Consider the following 10746-nt stretch of genomic DNA (forward strand, 5'->3'; position numbering starts at 1 on the left):
ATTCCATCCATTTGGATCCCGCATTGGCACTAGTGTACGAGCTTGAAGTGTCCGGATCCGGTGACACCGACAGTTCCAAAGCTGGGGAACAACCGGATGCACTTGTGGAGCTCATGATTGGAGATATCAATCAGCGGCCAGTTTGGGGATCAGCGTTGGATGGTCATTTTAATTATGTTTGTGGCCACACGAATGTAAACATGCTTCCCTATGGAGTCATTTTAATTATCTAATATGTGCGAATGTAAGCATGTTTCCCTATGGAGTCATTTTCTTCGTCGCTTCTCTTCGTGAATACTGTAGTAAATTAGCGCCCTTCGATCAATATTCCAGAAATGCACCCCTCAGACACCCAATAGCGGGGACCTTATCATTTCGGGCTGCCTTTCACAGTCTTGATGTGGGTTACATAAACGTACTCCCTCGTGCCTGAGAAGCACCGTATAACGGCCGGGATGATACCATAGTTTGTGTGCCACCTGTCATACACAAGCGGCTGGCTTGCTGGCATGAAGCGATCCCGCTGTGCTGGTTGTTCTGAACATACGGGGCAGCCGCAGTAGCGCCTATTTTTTGCTGCGACGATCAAGTCCAACCTGTTTCATTTTTTTTAACTTTTATCTTGTACTTTGCGGTGGTAACATGAGTTCAATTAAAGTGCATGCTTTGTTTCGTTTCAGTATGGATCAAGTTTGGCATGACCACTTATTTAACCGAGCAAAAAAATGAGACCAACCAAGGGATAACCCTCGTTAGCATTTTTTTTATAGGAGAAACTCCATGAGCACCGCGCGTTCGAGTCGGGACTCGAACTCGGGGCTCAGCCAACGGGTCGATGCCCCGTCCTCTTAATTAACCGAGCACAATGTGGATTATATGGGTTACTTATTTTATGGTGATACCAGCAGACCTTACAGTGTAGAGATAAAGTGTTCCAGGTTAAAAAAATGTTGCAAGTAACACTACCGAACTAAATGGGATTGCCTTTAAATTTCACCGGTTCCTAGTTGAATAAAAGTCCATTTCTATGTTGTTTTATACGAGTGCAGCGTTCCTGTGCCCAGACTCATTTGCATCTGGTCAGTAAAAAAACAAACAAACACTAGACAAATTCCAAAAAAAATTGTGTGGTAGATAATTTGATGCGTGAGTTTCGCTCCAATTTTTAAATCATTTGAACATCTGAGGAACTCTCAGAAAAAAAGACAAATCGGGTCGGAACAGTGTGTGAACAGTAAACATTTTTACATACCCTGAATTTGTCCTTTTTTGCCGAGAGCTGCTCAGATGTCCAAATGATTTGAAAATTGATGCGAACCTCACGCATCAAATTATCTTCTACACACAAAAATTGGAATTTTTTTGAATTTTTCAAGTATTTGTTTTGATTATTTTTTGTCAGGGCGGGTTCACGGTACGTATCAAAGCAGTTACTTGATTCTTTTGTACAAACTGGTGTCACGTCCACGGTACTCTTCTGAAAATTTATTTTCATGGACACGGTTCTTCTTTCTTTCAATAAATCTCTCAAGCAGGGATCACTGTCAGTCAGATGTACACCCCGACATAAACAAGCAGGAGTTGCTATCAGATGTGCACCAAGCGTACTTCTTTGTTCTGCCGTATCATTTTTATACAATGTGGCCGGCCAATCAGATGTGTGCGTCATTTTTATACCACTAGCCGGCCACCATAATCCACGGCAACGCACAAGCCCTTTTCCACAAAATAACTTCGTACAAACACCGTATCTCTCAGTCTCCTATTTTTAATACGTACTTGACACTATATATACCACCAAGTGCCATCCAACAAACCAGACCAAAGTACAGACACTTGCCATCCTAGGTTGCCTCTGCCGCTGCAGTACTGTCATTGCAGTTCGGTACCTAACCGAAGATGGCCATCCACAAGGCTTTGCTTCTTGCCATCCTCGGTTGCATCTGCCTCTGTGGTACAGTCATTGCAGCTCGTGAGCTGAATGATGACTTGTTGATGGTGGTGAAGCATGAGAACTGGATGGCTCAGTATGGCCGTGTGTACAAGGACACCACTGAGAAGGCACGTCGGTTCGAGGTTTTCAAAGGCAACGTCGAGTTCATTGAAACATTCAATGCCCAAAATCACAAGTTCTGGCTTGGCGTCAACCAATTTGCTGATGTCACAAATGATGAGTTCAAGACAACCAACACAAACAAGGGATTCAAAGCAAACTCCATGAGAGTTCTTTCTTCTGGATTCAGGTATGAGAATTTGAGTTTGGATGCCCTTCCAGCAACGATGGACTGGAGGGCCAAGGGAGCCGTCACTCCTGTCAAGGATCAAGGCCAGTGTGGTAAGTAAAAAAACATTGTGATGCACGGCATATATGTGTTAATATTTTGTTGGATAACACTATAACAACAAAATTATTTCTAGGCTGCTGTTGGGCATTTTCTGCTGTTGCCGCGACAGAGGGCATTGTAAAACTGAAAACCGGGAAGTTGATCTCACTGTCGGAGCAGGAGTTGGTTGACTGTGATGTTCATGGTCAAGATCAAGGCTGCGAGGGAGGACTCATGGATGATGCCTTCAAATTCATTATCAAGAATGGAGGCCTTACTATGGAGTCAAGCTACCCATATACTGCAGCTGACGGCAAGTGCAAGGCTGGATCCAACAGTGCCGCAACCATCACCGGCTTTGAGGATGTGCCTGCCAATAACGAGGGTGCCCTTATGAAGGCGGTGGCAAACCAACCAGTGTCTGTAGCTGTGGACGGAGGAGACATGACGTTCCAATTCTACTCTGGTGGGGTGATGACTGGGTCCTGCGGCACTGACTTGGACCATGGAATTGCAGCCATTGCAGCTATTGGTTGATGAAGAATTCATGGGGCACAACTTGGGGCGAAGATGGGTACTTGAGAATGGAGAAAGACATTGCAGACAAGAAGGGCATGTGTGGTCTTGCCATGGAGCCTTCTTACCCAACAAAATAGGAAGATAGCCAAATGCGACCTAATCATGCATATGCACAGTTCTCAAACAACTAAGGTCCCCATATCCTATGTATAGTTCATATGTGCCCGTAAATTGTGTACGAAGATGTATCTTATGTACATACATTGCTATACTTTGTAAAGTAATACTATGTATGATATATTGTATGAGAAAATTGGATTAAGAATTATGATATATATTCCATGAAGCTTTCAAATGTCTAAAACATTTGACTATGTTAAGAGTAAACTCAAAAGGTTATTTTCGTATATATGGTTTTTATATAGTGTCATTTGGTATTTATAGGAATGTGTCATTGGACAACGCCCGAGTGTTACTAAATCTTACAAAAGGGAATAAATGGAGTATATGTTGGGGAAAAGAAATTTTGTCATTGGTGCACTATGTATTTCTCAACCGTGATATTTTTTAGTGTATTATCTCATGTCAAGTTACTGTATGAGCGTGTTCTCTACATCTTACACAACAAGATAAAATCCTAACTCTCCACGACCATAGATCAACAGGAGTATGAGTTATAGTCAATTCAGCTATCGCCATAAACCCGATTCTTATAAAGGCGACCTATACAAGGAGCTTTAACTTCGTACCCGACTTCTGATGAGATTCTATTCTATAGTAAAGAGGAAGAATACTCCTCTATCAACACATGTACGTTGAATCAGCCAATCATTGATGAATTAAACAGTTTCACTACAGACAATCCTGGATAACTGGATCTAAATTGAACTCCATAAATACTTGGATGCAACCTTTTCGTATGTGAACTCCCTCCTTCATGCATTGCCACATTTGCCTTCTTCATCCACTTTCCAACATTTGTACGACACTTCTCATTTTTTTCTCCTCATATATCAACATCAAGATGCAGCTCTCCACCCCCCCCCTCCTCAATGCATGGGCCACATCCGCATGTTGATCTCACATGCGCTCTCCACAGACATTGATGTGATTGGCTGGTTGGTGGACCGTGGCATTGCGACCATTGGCATGCTATCAACCATTACTTCTGTCGCTAAATTTCATCCACAGCGCATCATGGAACAACATGCAAGTTAAAAGTGCAATATAAAACCCCTCATAAAATTTATATTTGTAGCAAAAAAATACAAAATTTCTCATATGATGCCTATGGTCATATGCGCCAGCGCCAACACCCCAAGTGGTGGACACCAAGGCATGATTATCCCTTCTTCCATCGGTCACGGAATTATTCAGATACTAGCACAATGCCCCGGGGCTTAAGAGATTGTCCACAGATGTCATTGTCTTGTGGCTGTTATGTGATTCGTGATTAAAAAGACAGAGAAAATATAGCGAAAGCTCATCCATCATTCGGTTGATAATCTTAAGCGGTCATAGTGCGTATTTTGCAAGATAAATAGTGTATAACATTTTGAATTGCAATTATAAGCACATAGAAAAAGATCTTTATTTATTTATTTGTATGGTCCCATATGTGGATAGAAAATATAACGAAAGCTCATTACTGGTCTCACATGTGGATAGAAATGCATTTATTTATTAGACTCACATATGAATTCATCGCCAGCTTCAACATTTATAACTGCCTAGAAAAGATCTTTTGTGCCTCACTAGACATCACAACCGAGAGAAAAGGCTTTGCCAGAATTGCAGAGCCCATTTCCAAGCTCGGCAAGGTCGCCGGCATCAAGGTTGTAGACCGTCCATAGGCGTTGTTGTCGAGGAAGAAGGCCGGCACCGTCGGGCAATGGTCTTGGTGCACCATCTTGACACCATGTAGTTGGCCTCCTGTGGTTCAAGGTCGCAGAAGGAGTTGACAAGAATGTATCATGTGGCGCGACAAGGATGGGGCGGAGCAGCGAAGGTCTTGGTACGCCAGGTGCCGGCCTAACTGGAGCATTGGGTTCGTGTGCCTGCTGTCTGATAGACTCGTGCATCTCCCAGATGACGACCAACCCGTTCAGGTGCTCGTGTACGACTCAAAGAAGCAAAAGTTGAAAACAAACCTTGAACTTGTAGAAGAAATCTAAATCGATCCTGAACTTTCACTCCCGGAAATCAACACATCGAACTATCCGGTCCCGGTATATTTTGAACCTTGAGAGAGTTTCCAAACAAGGATTGTCGACATGGCATGTTGAATCCCGGAATTGCTGACTGCGGTCGCAACTGGGCCGGCCCAATAGACGTGTTTTTTTCGTAACCTGTTTGTTCATATTCCTCTAGAGTTTCATATATGAACGCTCATGTCCGTTCTTATATACGACGTGCGATATATAATAACTAGCAGCCTTCAGGGCGATTGGCTAGGTGCGATCAAGCTCACTGATGGCTGCTAATATTTTTTGTCTCTCCTGTAGAAGGGATTGTGTGCATCGATATTCTCATTGATCGTGCACTAGGCACATATATAGGTACAAGGGGTGCGACGCTACCTCTTTTAGCACTGCGTTCGTTTTCCCCGAAGAAGAAGGGATAATGCAGCAAAGTAGCGTAAGTATTTCCCTCAGTTTTTGAGAACCAAGGTATCAATCCAGTAGGAGGCTACGCGCGAGTCCCTCGCACCTGCACAAAACAAATAAATCCTCGCAACTAATGCAAATAGGGGTTGTCAATCCCTATAGGTCCACTTACGAGAGTGAGATCTGATAGATATGATAAGATAATATTTTTGGTATTTTTATGATAAAGATGCAAAGTAAAATAAAGGCAAAGTAAATAACTAAGTAATAGGAGACTGATATGATAATGATAGACCCGGGGGCCATAGGTTTCACTAGTGGCTTCTCTCGAGAACATAAGTATTCTACGGTGGGTGAACAAATTATTGTTGAGCAATTGACAGAATTGAGTATAGTTATGAGAATATCTAGGTATGATCATGTATATAGGCATCATCCGAGACAAGTAGACCGACTCCTGCCTGCATCTACTACTATTACTCCACTCATCGACCGCTAGCCAGCATGCATCTAGAGTATTAAGTAAAAAATAGAGTAACGCCTTAAGCAAGATGACATGATGTAGAGGGATAAACTCATGCAATATGAAGAAAACCCCATCTTGTTATCCTCGATGGCAACAATACAATACGTGCCTTGCTGCCCTTACTGTCACCGGGAAAGGACACCGCAAGATTGAACCCAAAGCTAAGCACTTCTCCCATTGCAAGAAAGATCAATATAGTAGGCCAAACCAAATTGATAATTCGAAGAGACTTGCAAAGATAACCAATCATACATAAAAGAATTCAGATAAGATTCAAATATTATTCATAGATAGAATCGATCATAAACCCACAATTCATCGGTCTCAACAAACACACCGCAAAAAGAAGATTACATCGAATAGATCTCCACAAGAGAGGGGGAGAACATTGTATTGAGATCCAAAAAGAGAGAAGAAGACATCTAGCTACTAACTATGGACCCGTAGGTCTGAAGTAAACTACTCACACTTCATCGGAGAGGCTATGGTGTTGATGTAGAAGCCCTCCGTGATCGATGCCCCCTACGGCGGAGCTCCGGAATAGGCCCCAAGATGGGATCTCGTGGATACAGAAAGTTATGGCGGTGGAATTAGGGTTTTGGCTCCGTATCTGATCGTTTGGGGGTACGTATATATATATATATATATATATATATATATATATATATATATATATATATGAGGAAGAAGTATGTCGGTGGAGCAACAGGGGGCCCACGAGGGTGGGGGCGCGCCTGGTAGGGTAGGGCGCTCCCCCCTACCTCGTGGCCTCCTGTTACTTGCCTTGACATAGGGTCCAAGTCTCCTGAGTTTATTCGATGAAAAAATCACGTTCCCGAAGGTGTCATTCCGTTTGGACTCCGTTTGATATTCCTTTTCTTCGAAACCCTAAAACAGGCAAAAAAATAGCAATTCTGGGTTGGGCCTCCGGTTAATAGGTTATTCCCGAAAATAAGAGTGCTCCACGATACCACATAATGGAACTCAGTTGTAAGGATTTATAGAAATAGAAGAAGAAAGTTGTCAATATTCAATATTTGTATCTAGCTCGAGAAGGCCAACAAATTGCTCATGTTTTAGAAATCGGTTGTCATGTAAGTCAGGGAAGTAGGATAGGGAGGTGTTAGGAAATGTGTGAAAACAATTCCCATATTGTTGATGCTGGCAGAAGACATGGGGATGCATTGACATCGGCAATCAAAAGAAATTTCCTATGTAATCAACCTCTAGAATTGCACGAGCAACACCCTGGTCCATGACATGAGTAAGACCAAATGATCCCATGAAGTAATTACCATACAAAACAGCCAAAAGTTGCGCCCTCTACTCGGAAGCCAGCCAGCGGTATTACTCACATGACTTCTATCTGGCCAGTTGTATCCCATAAATGCTTCCCAATCTTCTCACCCATCTCCTGCTCATCCATGCCAAAGCGCAGCTCCTCTCTCCAGCTTTGTGCCCGGATTGTTGTGACGCTGGTTGGATGGTGGAAGGGATACTGCTGCAAGCCTGCAATAAGCACACCTAGATACTATCCCATCGCTAGTTGCTCTGTTCACTGTTTGTTTATATGTTATCTCCACTACTTAGGTCCTGAATTCCGACCACTATTATTGCAACCATATATAGAATTAGCACATGTTTCAATTTTTTTGGTTTAACAGGAAGTCACTTTAATTATTTTTTGTTTTATTTTTTAATCGTGGGTTTCTTTTGTATGTGAGTTCTAGAGCATCCTATATGGAATTGACAGGTTGAAGTGTTGGTGGTTATATGCCATCATGTGTACTCTTGAAATTCAAGATATAGCTAGATGTTCATTATTTATGTATATGATTTCATACATTTTTATATGTCTAATCAGATAAAACAGAGAACTTTCTCTATCTAATAAAGTAGACCAGATTACACAACACAAGCTTGAAGTTGCATAAAAAATGTGTGCAGCGTGTGTTGCAATTCTGAACTTAAAATTGCTCGTAATTCTGGTAGATAAAGAATCTTTAATTCAACTTGACCACTTTGTAATAAAAAATGATTTACGTAGAAATAAATATCATTAAAATAAATGGCAATTGCCACATTTTTTCTACATACATATAGGTTTTTGGTTTTGTTGGAACTATCTTCCTAAAAATTGACCAAAAGAACACTGGTGTATTTTCATCTAGCTCTGCCCTGTCGAAGGAAAGTTCTGTTTTTTAGTAGGATTTTTTTTCTTCGACACAAATTTGGATCCTTGACAAGTATGAGATTTTTAATTCTAGTGGAATCCATTAGAAATCAGGCACATCATATCAGACCGCTAATAATTGCTTGCTCTTTATATCAATAGCCTTTGCTTACCTATTTTCATATTTAATTCATTTGCCTGCTCAAAAAACATAACTATTAGTTTATCGTGATTAATATCATTATAAAATGTGGATTGCTAATTAAAATACCTAAATTGTTGCTTGCTTATTTCATTATCCGATATCTTTTTGGAAGTGTTCATTTTTTTTACTATTGAGCTAGCATTGTGCCCTCGATTTGTTGTGAAACAAAGATATGGATAGTTAGATCGATAAGGTATGGCCTAGATTACACCCTAGTCCATCCCGCATCTAATGAGAAAATATGTACGATAACTACTATGTAGTTCATAAGAATCGTGGTCAAGTTGATCGAGTCTCGGTAGAGTGGTTTGGTGCGCGTGGTCACGAGTAAGTGTTATACTTATAAAGTAGAATTAGAGGGGCATCGATGTGAAGAAGAGTGCACAAGGATACAACGGAGCTGAACTCAGTTGTAAGGATATATATGAATTAAAGAAGAAAACTGAAAGTATAATCTATGGATGGTAGTTTAAATTGAGAGTCATTTACTTAACCACTTACTATGCACCCTTCAAAGTTAACATAAAATTTTCGTTGGTGATGCATAGTGTATGAAAGCATTTATATATCTAATTAGGTAAGTGGAGAACTTTTTATTTCGAATTAAGAGGACCAAATTACATGACACAAGCTTGAAGCCGCACAAAAAATTATGTACAAAGCATGACGATTATGAACCTAAAATTGCATGCAATTTGAAATGTGCACCTACTCGGGTTTCTTCAGAAAAATTCTTTCACAACTGAATCATTCACTTTATGTCAATAAAGGAAGTAAGTGTTATATTTGTAAAGCAGAATGGGAGGGGCAGTGCTGTGAAGAAGAGTGCAAATAAAGTAAGTGCTTTATTAACTCAAAATGTCGCATTAAGAGGATGCGGAGCATAACGAGCAAGAGAGGGGGTGGGAGGCACTGCAGTGGCGGTCTGTGATAATCAATATTCAGAGTGACATGTGAAGTGTGTGGTTGTGTTGTGCGTGAACCAGTGCATGTGCCATGGGTGAGTGTGTTGTGTTGTCCGACGTGCGTGGGCTTGCTGTTTTCTGCGTGGGTGTGCTATATGTGCGCTTGAACACATTGTGCGTGCGCCATCAGTTGTCGATGATGTGTGTAGGTGTTAACACGGGAGGGGCCAGAGGGCACGGGGGAGATCATAACTGATTAGGATGGTGTAGACAGCTGGAGGCTCGGAGGGAAACAAAAGAAGGTGCATCAACATAAAGGAGGCGTCCACCTTCGATGTTGAGACCGTGGAGTCCATTGGTGAGAATGGCGGTGATCACTTGGGCGAGGATGGTGAGAGACTACTGTAGCATCACGACTTGGGATTTGATGGCGTCTTATAATTCCTCCTTAAATCTCATTTGCAATGTGCAATGGCGACCTTCACAGTTCGGAGCTCTTAGTGGCGGCCGGCCTTCGACGTAGGCTCGTAGCTCGACTGCCTGCTTCTGCGAGGACGATCTTCACTTGTGGGGCATCGCACATCAATACCGTGTTATGCATGTAGCTGTTAGATCACGGAAAGTGGTGGAGATATCAAATGATAACTTGGATTTGGTGGTGCTTCTCAAGCATAGTCTCGAGCTCTAGGTGAAAACTCGAAGTCTGGCTTTATTAGTTATATTTGGCACTGGCGATGTTTCTTGTGTCATTTCCTTGTTAAAGGAATTGTTCAGATTTGTTTGGAGATGTTCTTGAGGGTGAAAACTCATGATTTGGCCTTCGATTGTTGGATCCAGCATGGCGACGCTTCAGCGTCGTTCCCTTTCTCGAGGTGTTGTTGTTGAAGAATCTTTTTTGTTGTGCTAGTGATGTTAAGAGATGTTCGGTGAGGATATTGTTGCCAGTGTAGTTTTTTATCATTTTTTTATCACTTCAGATATTTGTTTCTTTTTACTCCACCAGGGCATAACTTCGGTCTTGTTTGACTTTGTTAGTTGCCGGTGTCATTTCTCTGTGTGTATGTTGGTGCTCATTGTTTTTGTGTCTCCATGATACTCAATTTAGAGTGAATAAAAATCCACCCTTTGTCTAGGAAAAACTTCTAGTCCATCCATTCACAATTATAAAATGTTCTAAAAAAGTTGAATTTGATGCATATAGACATGTTTTAGTGTGTTTGTTCACTGATTTTAGTTCTTATGTAGTCCCACATTGAAATATACAAAACATCTTATATTTGTGAACGGAGGGAGTAAAATATACAAAAATACACTGACAAAAATCTAATGTGAGTTATGCTATTACAGGTGTTGAAGGAGCAATTCCAAAATGAAACAGAAAAACAAAGAGAAAATAACAATGTATCGTAATTAGAAATTAGGGACTCCTTTTTCTGGACCAAAGGTCTCCAACTAGAAATTTATTGCTAAAGTTTATGTAAGGTGCTT

General features: G+C 41.3%; 1 protein-coding gene across 1 annotated transcript; it reads left to right on the plus strand.

Moving 5' to 3' along the window:
* The first annotated feature begins 1899 nt into the window (after positions 1-1899).
* On the plus strand, positions 1900-2861 carry LOC123191401 (senescence-specific cysteine protease SAG39-like). The gene is made up of 2 exons (XM_044604156.1): positions 1900-2335; positions 2419-2861. Exons 1-2 carry the CDS (start codon positions 1900-1902, stop codon positions 2859-2861), a joined length of 879 nt encoding a protein of 292 aa, XP_044460091.1.
* Positions 2862-10746: the final 7885 nt, after the last annotated feature.

This window comes from Triticum aestivum, chromosome 2A, assembly GCF_018294505.1.
Source record: "Triticum aestivum cultivar Chinese Spring chromosome 2A, IWGSC CS RefSeq v2.1, whole genome shotgun sequence".
Classification (NCBI taxonomy): Eukaryota; Viridiplantae; Streptophyta; class Magnoliopsida; order Poales; family Poaceae; genus Triticum; species Triticum aestivum.